The sequence below is a fragment of the Tursiops truncatus genome, chromosome 16, assembly GCF_011762595.2.
Source record: "Tursiops truncatus isolate mTurTru1 chromosome 16, mTurTru1.mat.Y, whole genome shotgun sequence".
Taxonomy (NCBI): Eukaryota; Metazoa; Chordata; class Mammalia; order Artiodactyla; family Delphinidae; genus Tursiops; species Tursiops truncatus.
In genome coordinates, this window is record NC_047049.1 from 77,373,474 (window position 1) to 77,390,863 (window position 17,390).

A 17,390-nucleotide genomic window follows, 5' to 3' on the forward strand; every position below is an offset into this window, starting at 1 on the left:
CCGCATGTAAGTGATCTCATGGGATTTGTCTTTCTCTTTCTGACTTATTTCACTTAGTATGGTAATCTCTAGGTCCATCCATGTTGCTGCACGTGGCATTATTTCATTCTTTTTTGTGGCTGAGAAGTATTCCATTGTATATGTACCACAACTTTTTTGTTTCGTTTTGTTTTTTTTGGCCACGCTGTGCAGCATGTGGGATCTTAGCTCCCCAACCAGGGATCGAACATGCACCCCCCAGCATTGGAAGCTCGGAGTCTTAACCACTGGAAGGCCAGGCAAGTCCTACCAATCTTCTTTATCCATTCATCTGTCGATGGACATTTAGATTGTTTCCATGTCTTGGCTATTGTGAATAGTGCTGCGGTGAACATTGGGGTGCGTGTATCTTCTCAAATTATAGCCCAAAAAGGGTTTTCTAATGGCAGAGGATGAGAAAACAAAACAGGGAAGGAGATGAGAATAAAACTCCATAAAAGTCTAACAATCTGGGGGGATGGGAAGCACCCAGATGCAACAAATTACTGTGACAGGAAGAAACAATCACTTTGGAAACAGCAGGCATGGGTGTTGGTGAAGCTGTACAACGGGCCCAAACGACCTCAAACCAAAGCGCATTTGGATGCCCCTCTAGCTGGGGGAATAAACAGCGCTGTCAGTCCATTCCTGTCTGGCCTTTGTTTTTGGTCCAAGTTCACTGGGATCCTGGGAGATGGATGCTCTAGGGCAGGATGCTGGGAGCCCTGGGGGAGGGAGCCCATTGTCCCAGAGTCAGCCTTTCTGGGGGAGGGAGTTGGCGGGGCTCATTGTTTCTCCATGGAGAGTCCCCTGCTTTAAAGCCATCTAATCAAATCATCTCTTCTAAATGTCCTCTGGTTGGAATCAGGTTATTCCTAGTATGTGTGAGAATAATAAGCATCAACATGTTAACCAGAATTGTCTCTGGCAAAATGCATTGTAGGGCTTCCCTGGTGGCGCAGTGGTTAAGAATCCACCTGCCGATGCAGGGGACACGGGTTCCAGCCCTGGTCCGGGAAGATCTCACACGCCACAGAGCAACTAAGCCCATGCGCCACAACTACTGAGCCTGCACTCCAGAGCCCGCGAGCCACAACTCCTGAAGCCCGGGCGCCTAGAGCACATGCTCCGCAACAAGAGAAGCCACCGCAATGGCTGAAGAGTAGCCCCCCTTCGCCGCAACTAGAGAAAGCCCGTGCGCAGCAGCGAAGACCCAAGCAGCCAAAAATAAATAAATAAAATAAATAAATTTTTTAAAAATGCATTATAATCTGTCTTTATTTTCTTTGCTGTAATTTTCTCTATACTCACATTTTTCTACAATGGACGTATCTTTTCATAAGAAGAAAGAAAACATCTAAACTGTTCCTGTTTGGCAGAGGTCTGTCTGGAGTGGGGTGGGTGAGGGCAGCGTGCAGGTACGGGAGGCCCCAGGTGGCCTGTGGCCTCCAGATGTTCCCCTGTGCTCTTTGTCGGATTGGGGCCTTCTCTTTCTGCCTTTAGCTCACCGTCTCCCCTGGGGTCTGATATGGGAGAGACAGCTGCTGAGCTCGAGGGCAGGGCACGGAGGGAGCTGGGGCTGTCTGGGAGACGCCTGGCTTCTGCTGCACCTGGTGACCCATCTCTGGTTGTGCTTCCAGGTGAGCCTCAAAGCAGGAGCCCTGACTCAGCCTCTCATCTGACGACTGTCAGCTGCCACTGCCGCCAGCCCATCCCCTGCCCAGGCCTGTCGCTGTGCCATCTCTCAGCAGGTGAGGAGGTAACGTACCCTGTCCAAGAGCAGGTTCTCTCTGGAGAGCAGGTGTCTCTGCCAGCAGTGCGTGTGTGGGCCTGGGGTGAGGCTGGGCTGGCAGGCTCCTTGATGGGTGGCCAGGTCCTCACACCATCACTTTCCTCTTCTAGCAGATGTCATCATCCCAGATGTAGGGCCCTCATGAAGCCTGTTTTACCCCCCTCCTCACATCATCCCTCACATTATGGATGTGCCCCCTCCTGGGGGAGCATCAGGAGGAGAACCAAGCCATGTCCATGGGTTGCTGGCCGGGGTGGGAATCAAGCTGTGTGCTCTCCCCACTAGGAACAGAGATGTTACTCAGGCAGGCACCCTTGTTCAGCAACTCGCTGTGACAAAGGGGGTGAAGGTGAACCAACACTCCCACCCAGCCCACCTTGCAGTCTAAGCTGCTTGGTCCCTTTAGGCCTAGAGGGCTGTGCTCGCTGGCAACAGCTGTTTTTCAGGCATTTCCCAGAGAGACGGACTGCAGCACTCTGCCAGCCGACACATAGCAAGGGCTTGTGGAGATAAGTCATGTTAGGGAGGATGGTTGAAAAGGCACGATGAAATTCTAAACACTGTATCCCGAGTCAGGTCAGATGGGCAGCACTGGGGATTGAACCACCTTGCACTGCCCTGCCCCTGACTCTGAGTTTACCCAGTTATACACCACAGGATGCAGCCCGTTAGAACCTCCCTGGGAAAGCTGTCTGTGTGAGTGTATCCCGTGTGCCGGAGGAGAGAGAGGTCTGACCACCGAGGTGACAGAGCCAGTCTCCTGAGTAGTCGGCTCGTTTCCCTTTCCTTCTGCCTTGTCCGCTAAAAAGCCAAGGGTCAAGTTCGTGGTCCACCGGTGGCCAGTATTCATGTTCAGCTTCATTGCATCTCCATTCTTCCCTACTTCCACGTTTCTTCTTGGGTCAAGGTGGGTGTACATGCACACATACGTATATGGAGAGAGACATCCATCTGTTCCCGTGGAGGTATGGTGTCTGGGTAGTCTTGTTGCCAAACCAGACTTAGGTCCACTCTCCCGCCCACAGTAAAGCCAGTCTGCTGACACCGGGTGGTGGTGAAGGAAAGTGCAGCGTTCTTTGCAGGGTGTCAACCAAGGAGTCCAGGGCGGCTAGTGCTCAGAACGCCCGAACTCCCTGGTAGGTTTCAGGAAAGCATTTTAAAGGCTGAGTGAGAGAGGGGAGTCCCAGGGGATGTGATCAGCTCACGCACAGTTCTCTGATTGACTGAAGGTGAGGTCACAGGACGGTGTCACATCATCAATCCTCAGGCCCCAGTAGGTCTGGGGGCTTCATGCTCGTGGTCGTCAGGTAGTTAATTTCTTCCATTTGGCGGGGGTTTTAGGATGTACAGAACAACTCAGGAAATGTGCATCAGACACTGTCATCTAGGTGCTTCAGAGAGGAGCTGAAGTGGAGGATATGGGGGAGGGCTCTGTCCCGGGAAGGCCCCATAGGGTCCTTCTCAGTTACAGTCTTGAAAGGGCAGCGATGTGGAACCTAAGAGGTGCCTGACCAGGTAGGGGAGGGAGGCCCTCAGAGACCTTCCCATGGGGTCCTATCTTTAAAAGGTTCAGTTGCCTTTAGCTCCATTTGACAAAAGCCATTTCCTTCTCCAGGGCCAACTGTGTCCCTGGGTTATCTTGACACCACAGCGGGTGGGGGAATCCTCCCTGCCATTGCATGCCCAAGTTAGGCGGGTTTAGGGTCACTCGAGGGGTGAGCCTGTCCTGGGAGAGCAGGCTAGCCCAAGTGATGGGTAACGGCCTCTTAGTGCCCTGAAGGCCCCACCAGGCTGAGGAGGGGCGACCAGCCCGGGCAGCATCGGGGAAATGCTTCCTTCCACTTCCATTAAAGATCTCTGCAAAATTAAGTTCTTTAACCTCCTTGAAAATTCGAAAAATAAAGGGGTAGGACCTGGACCTCTGAGGTCCCTTCCAGTATTAACGTTTGGTGATTCAGAGCCTTGCTACTCAAAGTGTGGTCCCCGGACCAGCAGCAACTGGGGGCTTGTTAGAAATGCAAAATCTTGGACCAAACCCCAACTCATTTAATCAAAAAATCTGCATTTTGTCCAGATCCCCAGGGATTCATATGCCCATGAAAATTTGTAAAGGACTGATTAAAGAGTCCTGAAGGTACACGAACACCCACCTTCCAAGGTGATCTGATGGACGTACAGGAACGACGGAGTGGAAACGATTTACTGCCAGCCGTGGTGCTCCACCTCTGGGACGTGCCAGAATCACCTTGGGAGGTTGTGAAATGCAGGTTCTGGTCTGTGGCGCCACAGTCTGGGCTCTGGGTGTGCATATGCTTGAGAATCCTTACTGGCCACTTGGAGACAGGACAGAAACGTGCACGTGTGAAGTGGCTTATAAGTCACTGACGGCAACAAGAGTGACATCCTATAAATGGGGTCAGCGAGCCCAGGGGCAGCAGAGCAGGGGGGTGAGGTGGGCAGGCTTGTCATCCCTGTACTGGGGACAGGGCTTTGCATCCTTATTTTTAGCATCTCCACGTTTAGTTACTTAGGGGGCCCTTCTATGTGCATCTGTAGTTACCTCTCCACCTCCTTCCTGAGCAACAGTGGAAATGGGGGGAAGGGAGGGTTCTATGTTATGTTGTTGGTGCTTGTTTTGAGATGATGAAAAAGACATAAACGTATTTTTATGTGCTGAGAAAGAAGGCACCCAGAGACACTGATGTTACAGGAGAAAGTGGGGTGCGAGGCAGGTCAGAGCCCCAAGAAGGGGACAGGTCCGCTACAGGTGAGGTGTCAGGCTTGGGTAAGGAGGTGCTTTCAGCCGCAAGTGACAGGTGACCCAAGAAGTATGGCCTAGACTGTGAGGAATATATTCTGTCAGTATCAAGGGTCCGAAGTAGAGTGTCCGGGATCCACGCATCTCAGGGCTCTGGATCTGTTTCTCCATGAGTCTCCTGCCTTTGCCCTGGGTCCATTCCCCAACGTCACGATGGCAACTCTCAGTGAAGCCAGCCAAAGACTGGGACTTCTCCTGGTGGACCTTGACTAGGAAGGAAAACCTTTCCTACAAGTCCCCTGCAGATTTCCCCGCACGTCGCCTTGATTAGGACGGGCTCATGCGCTCTGGTCCTTGTGCAAGGGAGGTGGGAAATGGCGTGTGGCACCATGGGCCCCTGAAGCAGAAGGTGGGCTCTGCTCTCAGGGGCAGCAGGGAAGTGGGCAGCCATGGGGAGGGCCAGCAGCAGGTCCTGATGCAGAGGCACGGATGGAGGGCAGGATGCGTGTGGACACCGAGCAACCGTAGGAGGTGGAGCTGGAGTCAAGGAGGTTCTGCCCTAACGGCTTTTCCTCTGTTCCGTGGAAGCTGAGGTCGCCTTCCAAGGACGAGAGGACAGAGGTGGTGAGGAGGTGATGGAGATTGACGTGGTCAGGAGGGCAGAGGGAGGGGTGATGGGAACGGGCTGAGGTCGCCAGGCGGCCTTGAGGACCCGCTCAGGCTGGCCTGTCAAGTCTTTGGGCACCAGTCCCCAGCTTTTGGGGGCGTTTCTCCAGCAGCCCTTCCGAGGGGGCTGGGAGGGGAAGGAGTTAGATTGAAAGTGCTGGGTTTGGGGGACAGAGGGAAGAAGGCAAGTCTTGGGAGAGTGACGACAATGCGGGGCTGTGGTCTGACAGACACTGTGGAGGCCCCGGGGCTTTGAGACTGAGGAGGAGGAAGGGGATGAGGACACCAGGGCCTGGGAGCAGAGCCCTCCTGGCTGGGGGCAGACGCGGTCTGGAGGGGGACCCGGTGGGGAGAGCAGGGAGGCGGAGGGGCCCACGGAGGGGACACAGGAGGGAGAAGACACGCGGCGCCAGGTGCTGGGCCCACCCCACCTGCTTATTTTATCTCTTGGACACGAAACGGAAAAGGCCGTTTGTCCAATATTAAGCATTTGGCCAGACTTCTCGCTCTGTGTTGAGGAGAGGGTTGAAAATGTGCCCTTTCTCTGTGACCAGGGGAAGGATGAGAAAGCGGCAGAGCGGGGTCAGGGCCAGTCCTGGGGCAGCAGGGAAGGAGAGGGCGGTTCCAGGGGGACGGACGGGGATCCGGTTCTGCAGGTAACGTTTTCTATACGCTCACACCCACCCTCACTCACACACTCTCACACACACACACACCCTCAAACACACACACCCTCACACATACTCACACACAAACACCCACCCTCTCACACACACACACACCCCAACCCTCACACACTCACACACACTGACACACACACACTGACACACACTCACCCTCACTTACACACACACTCACACAAACACCCACCCTCACACACACACCCTCACACACACTCTCAGACACACAAACACCCACCCTCACACACACAAACACCCACCTTCACTCACGCACACACACACAGTAACACCCACCCTCACACACACACACACACACACACACTCACACCCACCCTGACTCACACATACACTCGCACACACCCACATGCAATTCAGATTCCTTCCCCCAGCTCCCTTTCCCCGGATCTTCCTTTCTTCACTTCTGCTGACCCCGGGCTCAGCTTCCTCTCACGAAGCCCCCCTGGTCCCTGCCACCCCTCCACTTCCTCAACTCCTGAACCCCCCAAGTCAGTGATGAGGGAAGAGAGGGGTGATTTCAGGAACGGGGCTGGACAATGAGAATCTGAGGACAGTCATCTCAGGGCCCGTTTTCACTTGTCGGTCAGGCTGAGGAGGCTGGGGAGTAGACTGCATCTTCTCCTTCCTTTTGTGTGGACACAGGGACATGTAAACACACCCGTGCACAGAGGGGCCGCCCTGCACACACTGCCTGGCAGAGGGCGCGCCCTTCAGGCACGTGGGCACACAGGGACACAGCCCTGAACACACATGCAGAATTGCACGCGCATCTCTGTAGAGTGCGGGGGTAGGTGGCTGCTCCGCCGGGTTGCAAAATCCTCAACTACTCATGCTTCTCCTTCCCTTCCTGGGAAATAAAAGTTCCCAACCACGACAGGAACACACCCCTGTTACACTGTGCTTTTGGTGGCTGCTCTGTCTTAGAAGAAGGAAGTTTTATTTTTCGAACATTGCCTGTGGACAGATGAAGTTGCCATCAGGCCTCCTCTGGGCCAGAGAGCCAGTGTGAATGAGAAAAGCCAGAGTGTGGCCTGCCCACCACGGGACTGGCCTCGCCTCCTGCCGCCTCACTGTGCGCTGCGGAAAACCGGTGGCGCCGGGAGACCCACCTCCAGCTCTCGGGCTAGCCCGAGTAGACCTCCTCTGGGTACTTTCTCGTTCGTTGCGGTAACGGTAGCCTACGGCATGTGCTTTGCTGTGGAGCAGTTAGCATCACAGGGGTCTTCTGGCAGAATGACATGTTGGGTCAGGAAGAATTTCTTCCCCCTTCTAGAAAAACAAATGTATGTTTGGGATAGGTGTGTATGTGTTTATATGTGTTCTTGTTTAAAAACGAACTCCCAACATAAAGTCTGTAAATGTTTTGGAATGGCAGCAAATTAAAACGAATAATAAAGCGGGACTTCCCTGGAGGTCCAGTGGTTAAGACTCCCTGCTTCCACTGCAGGGGGTGCGGGTTGGATCCCTGGTCAGGGAACTAAGAGCCAACATGCTGCATGGCGTGGCCAAATAAATAAACTAATTTTAAAAAAAGAGTAATAAAGCAGGCTCATTCAGGGGAAACTTGCACTTTGCAGTGTAGCCGGCTAGAGGATGCCATGTGAGACAGTGGAAAGAGCCCTCAGCTAGGCTTCAACGCTTTGCGTTTGCGTTCTGGGTCCACAGATTTTGGCTGTGGGACCTTTGACTCTTGGCTTCGTTTCTCTGAGTTCTGCACTTTCTTTACTTGTAAAACAAAACTCAGTCTATTTTGCCCACTTTCAGGGCTGCTAGAGGAGTGAGTGAACAAATGTGTACGAAAATGATTTATTACTAGCAAAGCACCGTACAAATGTCAAGGTATTACTTATGGCCATGGGGGTGGTAATGTGACTCTGGGACCATCTGTTATCTTCTGTTTCCTCTCGCTGGGGCTGAGAAGGTCTGGCAAACAGGAGCCTGATGGCTTGCTCCCGTCACTCAGATGAAGCACTCCTTCCTCTTATCCCAGGAGGGTCTGCTCCTATGGCTTCCTGGCCTGGAAAGAGAAGCTGCAGGGGGTAGGAGGTGAGAAAGCTGAGGGGGGTTCTGCCTCACTTTGGAAAAGCAGCTCTTTCAACCCCTTAACTTTGGTTGTTTCAGGGGCAGCAGAATGAAAGAAGGCATGTCCAGTAACAGCACTGCCAGCATCTCCCAAGCCAGGAAGGCTGTGGAGCAGCTGAAGATGGAGGCCTGCATGGACAGGGTGAAGGTAAGCACGCACAAGCCGGCCTGGCCCTCTGACCAACGCTCAGCTCCAAACAGTGCCCCCCATGCTCAGAGCAGCCTCATGAGAGCAGATGCGTCGCCCCATAGCGCATCCAGCCAACTGGCGGCTGTAACGTTTACAGACGAGCGTTTGCTGCGGGGTTCAGAGCGTGCCTGAGCAGCCAGTGGGTGCAGAATACACAGTGTGTGGATTCCGTGAGGAGTCGCCAAAAATAGACCCGTATCCATCTCAGCTCTCTTTAGCTCCGTTGTCATGCCAGTAAGCGAGGGAGAGTTGAGCCGTGAGATCCGTCATAGTTTTCCTGCCTGATCCAGTGACTCTGAGGTTAAACAGCATCACGTATTTTGACAGGGGCGCTGTCGGGAGTGCAGCATTGAGCCGTGCACCGCGTTTGTCATAGGCTCCTTTGGGGAGGAGAGGGAAGAGGTGCCAGCCGCCTCCCACCATGTTCGTTTCTCTGAGGAGTGTAGTTGTCTTCACGCTGGGCGAGCTGAAGTGAGATGAAGCCAGCTCTTCTGGAGGTGCCACTTTGAAGCAAGCAGGGGGCCAGGCGGAGCAAGTGGCTCTGAGATGCCGCTTAGTTAGGTTCATGGACTGTAATACACCTGGAAGCCCATCGGGAATCTGACAGCAGGAAACACGAGTCCAGTGTGTCTGTGGCCTTTTGGGACACAACACAGGGCTCTCACCCAGACACTGGGATGCAAATAAGACAGAATCCATGGGGCACCGGGGGACTCCTAAAGCCTTCTGTTGGCAGAGCGAGCAGTCCCTTCCCCAGGCTCCCACCCCCGAGAGCTGTGGCCAGATAACACCAGCTTCTGCTTCCGTCAGGATAGTTATTCCCCTTCCCTGGGGACGTCCAGGTACGAGCTGTCCAAGGAGGCAGTAAGCAATCCCAGTGAGTGACACAGTGTATATACCACGCAAGAAGGGGATGCAGGACGATACACATCGGTCTAAGTGGACCAGCTATATCTGCACGTACTGATACCAACTACAAATTAGACATCAGTCCTTGATCCCTAGGCTAGAAGAGGAAGCAAGAAGAGAAACAGTTCTTAAAGAAGGGGAGCCCCAGTGGTGTAGAAATGGGTCTAAGGATGAGCACTGCAGACAGTCAGGAGGCTACTGGTTCAAGGATAGACTAGACCTTGGTGAGAGGACGAGAATGCGGTGAGATTCGCTCTTTGGACAGAGATGCCTGAGCACGTGCTCTGGCCTCAGCGCAGTCCTGGGATATAAACACGAGTGGAATGTTCCGTCATGTTGCTCAGAGAAGACTCCCGGGAGTCGTGAGCTGGGAGTGGGTTGGGAGGTGACACGGGGGAGAAGGGAAGGCCAGTGTGAGCTGACTGTGACTCATTGCGAGCACTTGGACTTGACGGAAGAGCTGGTAGTTGTGCTGGGAGGGCAGCTGGGGGATGCCGTGTGCACACGTACAGTTCATGGAAATGACTGGGTGTGCGCCGAGGCTACGTACGGGATGACTAACAACAGTCGATAAAGTCGTCAGAGGCCGAGGGCAGCGGAAGCTGTAGAGGTACCCGGGAGAGGCCTCGAGGGGAAGAGAGCAGAGGCAGGATGGAGAGGCCAGTGCGCAAGAAACTCAGCAGAACTTACAGGGTAAGTGTGGGAGCCGCCAGGAAGAGAGAAGCTAGACCCCAACCGTCAAGCCCATGGCCTGAGGACTGGAAAGATGGTGGGCACCGGTTTTGGCGATAGGACAGTCACCATGCTGGGGAGTTTTACTTTGGCAAGGAAGATACACTCGGTGATAACAGGTCCTCACCTGTGACCTTCACCACCCAGGAGTCATGGTGGGGACCACGTGTCCCCACGAGGAAGGGCCCTTCAGGAGTCACTAAAGGCACGTGCACAGTCTCCGAAAGAGGCGGAGGAGATCATAAGGCAACTCAGAGTCCAGTTTGTTACTCAGGTGGCATCAAGGGATGGGCAGTCCTGTTCTTGCGGTGAGTAGGTTATGGAAATGCGGCTCCTTGATCCTGGGAGAAGCCGCCCGGCGGGATCTGCGGCCTCTGTGGTAATTCCAGGGCCAGTGACAGCCGTGTCAGATTTGGTTCAGAGCTGGCAGAGTGTCGTCACAGCAGAGATGATCCAGGGCTGCCTGAGGACAGAGGTGGCCCTGAGGAACCACATGCTGGCCGTAGCTTCACAGTCACGTGTGGTTTTTTGGCTTGGGTTTTGCTCACACAACCTTGAACTTTTTCTTTGTTTGTTTTAAATTGTGGTAAGATACATATAACATGTAACTTATCAGTTTAGCCATTTTTAAGTGTACCGTTAACTAGCATTGCGTACGTCCACGGTATTGTGCAGAGCCACCCATTTCCAGAGCTCTTCCTTATCCCCCAAAACAGAAACTCCACCCATTAAGCTCTAACTCCCTGTCGCCGCCCCCGCTTCCTTAGCCCCAGCAACCTCTCCTACTTTCTGTCTCTATGAATTTGACTCTTCGAGGTACCTCATTGATGTACACGGAATCATGCAATATTTGTCTGAATTTTGTGTATGGCTTATTTCACTTGGCATATGCCTTCAGGGTCTGTCCAGTGTAGCATGTCAGGATTTCATTCCTTTGTCAGGCTGAATAGTATTTCATTATGTGCGTGGACCACGTTTTACTTACCCATTCATCTGTTGATGGACATTTGGGTTGTTTCCACCTTTTGGCTATTGTGAAGAGCGCTGCTGTGAACATGAGTGTGCAAGTGTTTGGGTCCCTGCTTTCAGTTCTTTGGGGTATATGCCCAGAATTGGCATTGCTGGATCATATGGTAATTCTATGTTTAACTTTTTTGAGGAACCACCATACCGGTTTCCATGGTAGCCATACCTTTTTACATCCTCCCCACCCCCACATCCTCGCCAATACTTGTTATTTTCCTTTTTTTAAAATAATAGCCATCCTCATGGGTGTTACGCTCACACTTTATTTGATATTGTTGTTTTTAAGATTTTTTTTTTTTTTGTGGTATGTGGGCCTCTCACTGCTGTGGTCTCTCCCGCTGTGGAGCACAGGCTCCGGACGCACAGCCTCAGCGGCCATGGGTCACGGACCCAGCTGCTCCGTGGCATGTGGGATCTTCCCGGACCGGGGCACGAACCCGTGTCCCCTGCATCGGCAGGCGGACTCTCAACCACTGTACCACCAGGGAAGCCCGATTTTTTTTGTTTTTTGATGTGGACCATTTTTAAAGTCTTTATTGAAGTTGTTACAATATGGCTTCTGTTTTTTTGTTATTTTTTTATGGCTTCTGTTTTATGTTTTGGTTTTATGGCCGCAAGGCATGTGGGATCCTATTAGCTCCCCGGCCAGGGACCGAATTCGCACCCCCTGCATTGGAAGGCAAAGTCGTAACCACTGGGAGTCCCTCACACTTGATTTGCATCACTAGACGGACGCCCCTTGCTTCAGGGCACAGGATGGCTTTGGGGAAAAATCTACTTGATGCAACTCTTTGGCGGCAAAAAAAAAAAAGTGTGTATTGATATCAGTTAAGCCAGACAATAAAAACAGAATGTGGGAAGAAAGAGACTCCGTCAAGGATACCCAGATTGACCTTGATGAGGACCTTGAGGAGGGTGGAAATAGGAACAGCGTCACCAGGGAGAAGAAGTGGCCTTTCTAGGGTGGCTGAGAGTTTACTGCAGGAGGGGAAGAAGGAAAAAGGGAGCCTGGGGGTAAATGACCGAGGGAAGCTGTGTGGAAGGAGGAGAGGAACAGTACCTAGAATTCACTGACCTCATACAAACAGTGAGGGCAATGCCAGGTCCAGATGAAGGGGGAAAAGGGCAGTCTGACTGCATGGTGAGGATGTAGGAAAAGCGAGTGTGCCGTGCCTTCCATGGGGCCCGGAGAGAGGGAAGAACAAGGGGAAACAGCTGGAGGCCCCGTGGAAGAAATAATTGCAGGCGTGTGTGCAGGCTTGTTGATTCCTCGTGATCGTTCTTTGGGTGTTGTCTTGTTCACACAGTTAGTTGGCGAGATTACTGACACGGAAGCTAGGGGAGAGATCTGGTCATCTGTTAATTACCTATTCTTCATTTCTACTTCTTTGATCTATGGAAAGAACCAACGGATTAGGCAAGGTACTGTGTGGTCAAACAATGTGAAAGGGGTGCTAGGGCCAGAGATGAGTAGAGCATGGGGGGCACCTGGTGTAAGGTTAGTGACAAGACAAAGGGGGCCGCTGTAGAGAGCTCTTTCCTGCCAGAAGCTGCTTATCCTACCTTCATTCCTTTAATGTTTATTGACTGCCTTCCCCAGCTCAGCCCTCTCCCCCAGCATCCATGTGACTCTTCTCCATCCTACCTCAAAGCTCACCGGGGCATTTCCCAACAAAGCTGGGTGTTCCCCTTTGTGAACCTGTATCAGCTGCTTAAAAAAAAAGGTAAATGTGTTCCATGCATCGTAAGCACAGGGAGGATTCAGCATAGAACCTATATGGCCTCCCCAAAAGCAGAAGCTTAGCAAATAATACTCAGGATCTTAAAAAATAAAGAGCACAGGGACTTCCCTGCTGGCACAGTAGTTAAGAATCTGCCTGCCAGTGCAGGGGACATGGGTTCGAGCCCTGGTCCGGGAGGATCCCACATGCTGTGGAGCAACTAAGCCCGTGCGCCACAACTACTGAGCCTGCGCTCTGGAGCCCGTGAGCCGCAACTACTGAGCCCGCGTGCCACAACTACTGAAGCCCATGCACCTAGACCCCATGTTCCACAACAAGAGAAGCCACCGCAATGAGAAGCCCGCGCACTGCAACGAAGAGTAGCCCCCGCTCGCCACAACTAGAGAAAGCCCGCATGCAGCAACGAAGATTCAATGCAGCCAAAAATGAATGAATGAATGAATAAATGAATGAATAAATAAATAGCGAGCACATAAAAGATGGCTTGGAAACTGTTTTGGTCCCTTGGAAAAGGGCACCCATAACCTTATTCTTACTCTCATCCTTTAGAGGTTCAAGCAATATAAAGTTCTATTGGGAAAGCACATATATGACATGGATCATCAAATAGGGAAAATTTGTTGAGAAATCACGGCAGATACGAGCTGAGCAAAGTATAAGATTCTTAAGTGGAGAAAGTGGTTTCTGGAGCCTGACCGTCCAGCCCAAGAGAAGACTTCAGCTGCAGAAAAGGCGTTGCCCCCTGGGGGAGATGCAGAGGCCCTGAGCAGGCCAGGTCCCAGGCTCCCAGGAGGGCTTCTGGGAGCTGCCTCTCCACTGGGTACCCCTCAGGGTGTTCTGATTCTCCTGACACTGGGCCAACCGCATGGGCTGTGGCCTGTTAGGCTCTGGGGATGGATACACACCTTGAGCAAACCAGTACCTCTCAGCCAGGGACCAGGAAGCTGACAGACTTGCCAAGCAGCATTAGGCCCATCTCTCTCACTTGCCTTCAGTAGATAACTTAAACAGCTGTGGGCGTGCTAACAACCCCAAAAAGTGCCGCCCTTGGGATGAAAGTAGTCTTGTCACCACAAGCTTACAGATGAATGGATAAAGAAGATGTGGTACATATATACAATGGAATATTACTCAGCCATAAAAAAGAATGACATAATGCCATTTGCAGCAACATGGATGGACCTAGAGATGATGATACTAAGTGAAGTAAGTGAGACAAAGGCAAATATCATATGATATCACTTATATGTGGAATCTAAAAAAATGATACAGGGCTTCCCTGGTGGCGCAGTGGTTGAGAGTCCACCTGCCGATGCAGGGGACACGGGTTCGTGCCCCGGTCCGGGAAGATCCCACATGCCGCGGAGCGGCTAGGCCCGTGAGCCATGGCCGCTGAGCCTGCGCGTCCGGAGCCTGTGCTCCGCAACGGGAGAGGCCGCAACAGTGAGAGGCCCACCTACCGCAAAAAAAAAAAAAAAAAAAAAAAAAAAAAAAATGATACAAATGAACAGAAACAGACTCACAGACTTTGAAAACAAACTTATAGTTACCAAAGGGGAAAGTTGCTGGGGGAGGGGGCAGGTGGTGGGATAAATTAGGAGTTTGGGATTAACATACACACACTATTATATGTAAAATAGATAATCAACAAGGACGTACTGTATAGCACAGGGAACTCAATATTCTTTAATAACCTAAATGGGAAAAGAATCTGAAAAAGAATAGATATATGTATATGTATAACTGAATCACTTTGTGGTGCACCTGAAACTAACACAACATTGTAGATCAACTATACTCCCATATAAAATAAAAAAAAAAACAGCACAAGCTTGATTTGCTGATTGTTGACAGACAGATTGCCCTGTTCTATGTCAGCCTCCCTTCTGTAGACTGCTGAAAAAATGAGGGCAGGAAAAGAAGAATGGCAGATGACAGATGTGCATAAAGTCACCCAAAGAGATGGTGGCAGTAGTGAAACTAGGCTGAAAGAAGGAACTGCCATAAAAGAAGAGAGATTCTATCATGAGATGTCTAAGAGTGTTCTCTTCTAGGAGTTTTATGGTGTCATGTCTTATATTTAGGTCTTTAAACCATTTTGAGTTTATTTTTGTATATGGTGTGAGGGAGTGTTCTAATTTCATTGATTTACATGTAACTGGCCAGCTTTCCCAACACCACTTGTTGAAGAGACTCTTTTCTTCACTGTATATTCTTGCCCCCTTTGTCATACATTAATTGACCATAGGTGTGTGCGCTTATTTTTGAGCTCTCTAGTCTATTCCATTAATCTGTATGTTTTTGCACCAGTACCATACTGTTTTGATTATTGTAGCTTTGTAGTAGTTTCTGAAGTCTGGAAGGGTTATGACTCCAGCTTTCTTCTTTTTCCTGAGGATTGCTTTGGCATTTCTGGGTCTTTTGTGGTTGCATATAAATTTTAGAATTATTTGTTCTAGTTCTGTGAAAAATGTCTTGGGTATTTTGATAGGGATTGCATTAAATTTGTAGATTGCTTTGGATAGTATAGCCATTTTAACAATATTAATTCTTCCAATCCATGAGCATGGGGTATCTTTCCATTTCTTTAAATCATCTTCAATTTCCTTTATCAATGTTTTATAGTTTTCAGCATATAGATCTTTCACCTCCTCATTTAAGTTTATTCCAAGGTATTTTTAAATGTGATTTTAAATGGGACTGTTTTTTACTTTCTAATATTTCATTGTTAGTGTAAAGAAATGCAGCAGATTTCTGAATATTGATCTTGTATCATGCTACCTTGCTGAATTCATTTATTAGTTCTAATTTGTGTGGGACTTTAAGGTTCTCTATATAGAGTATCATGTCATCTGCAAATAGTGGCAGCTTTACTTCTTCCCTTCCAGTGTGGATACCTTTAATTTCTTTTTCTTGTCTGATTGCTGTGGCTAGGACTTCCAGTACTATGTTGAATAGAAGTGAGAATTTAATGGGAAGTCTTTCAGCTTTTTACTATTATTATATTGGTTGTGGGTTTGTCATAAATGGTTTTTATTATGTCAAGATATGTTCCCTCTGTACCCACTTTGGTGAAAGTTTTTATCATGAATGGATGTTGAATTTCATCAAATGCTTTTTCTGAGTCTGTTGAGATGATCATGTGTTTTTTGTCTTTCCTTTTGTTAATGTGGTATATCACATTGATCGCCTTATTCCTACCCCTGGCCCAACTTTCTGTTGTACTTATCTTTTTTGTATTGATTAGTAAGAGTTTCTTGCATATTATATATTACAAATAGTTTTCCCAGTTTGTTGTTTATGTTTTAATTTAGTCTTTGATTATCTTTGATGTACCAGTATTTAAAAATTTTACTATGAAAACTATCAATATTTCCTGTGGACTCCTTTGCTTTATACATAAGCCTTTCCATGATGAAATTAGATCAACACTCACCTATATTTTTTCTATATCCTTTATTATTTCAGTTTTTACATTTAACTGTCTAATCCATCAAAATCTGTCATTTACTTAAGAATCAATATAAGAATTTTTTCAAAGTTTTTAAAAAACTTAAACCAGTTCATAACTAACAACCCATAATTCCCCCTCTTGATCTGAAATGTGGTAACTGATTCTGCTCTCCCACTTTTGAGCAGATACTGACTCTTCAGAGCATTTCTGTTCCTACTTCTGGTCACTCATCCCTGTTTCCATTACTGGATCTCTATCTGCTATATTCATGCTAGTGGTCTCTAGTTTTATCCCTAGCCTGCTTTGCTTTTAAACCTTCAGCGTCTTCTTAGGTATACTCATCTACTCCTGTGACTTTTTAATATATGTGTCTCCAGCCCAACCCCCTGAACTTTTGTTCTGTATATCTAGGTGCCTACTGGTCAATCCCCCAAAGCCTTAAAATCAGCACATCCCAAACTGACCTTTTTTTATTTCATCCTGTTCTTTTTGTGTATTCTCTCCCTCATTTCTTTATACCACCATCTGCCTGGTCTCTCAAACAAGAAACTCTCTTTCATCCCATATAGCTAATATATTTCCATATCCCACCAGTTTAGCTCCCTGAACATTTCTGAGATCTCTCCCCTCACCTCCATCCTCATGGTCACATGTATTGTCTGACCAACTGCAGAAGCTGTAGGTGGTTGATCTGCCTCTAGTCTTGCCCCTTCAGATCTGTCCTTCCCCTTTCTCTAAATTAGTCTAGTATAAAAATCTGACTTTGAATCCCTCTATTTAAAACTGGATAAAATAGGAGCTCCTTAGCATGACCTACAAGACTCTTGGTTCAGTCCACTCATGGTGTCCGAGGAACTGTCAGTACCCCTCCAGGCTCATCTCTTTGTACTCCCTTCCACATGTCTACACTCACACTTTCTCCGGCAATTTCTTAAATATGCCCTGCTGTAACAACGCTCTTCTGCCTTTTCACGTGGTAGTCTCTTCATCTGGAAGATTTCTTTCACCTCTGCCTGGAAAATATCTATTCATTAATCATATGCCAGAGGGGAAAAACAGACACTGGCCTGTGAGCCTTGGCATTCCACCCGCCTGGCTTTTCACAAAGGTGGTCTGCTTGCCCTAAAGTGGGAATTAGCCAAAACCCGAAGATTTCCACGGTGGGGTTGGACAAGCTGGGGAAGGTATGAAACATCTTTAGAGGGAAAGCTCTAAAGAATAACTTACCTGAACTAGGACTTTCCACTGCCTCCGGTCTCATCACCCACTCAAAGAACTGAATGAAGATGTTCCAGCCACACTATAAAGAGAATATTCAAATAT

The 17,390-nt window shown here is 49.5% G+C and overlaps 1 protein-coding gene across 1 annotated transcript in view; it reads left to right on the forward strand.

Annotated features, from left to right (window-relative positions):
- The first annotated feature begins 1,654 nt into the window (after positions 1-1,654).
- The window catches only part of GNG4 (G protein subunit gamma 4), a 33,235-nt gene continuing 17,499 nt past the window's right edge, over positions 1,655-17,390 (forward strand). The window contains exons 1-2 of the mRNA XM_004317900.4: positions 1,655-1,769; positions 8,054-8,162. Coding sequence (XP_004317948.1) covers positions 8,064-8,162 — 99 coding nt within the window. The 5' untranslated portion in view covers positions 1,655-1,769; positions 8,054-8,063. The remainder of the gene's footprint in view (positions 1,770-8,053; positions 8,163-17,390) is intronic.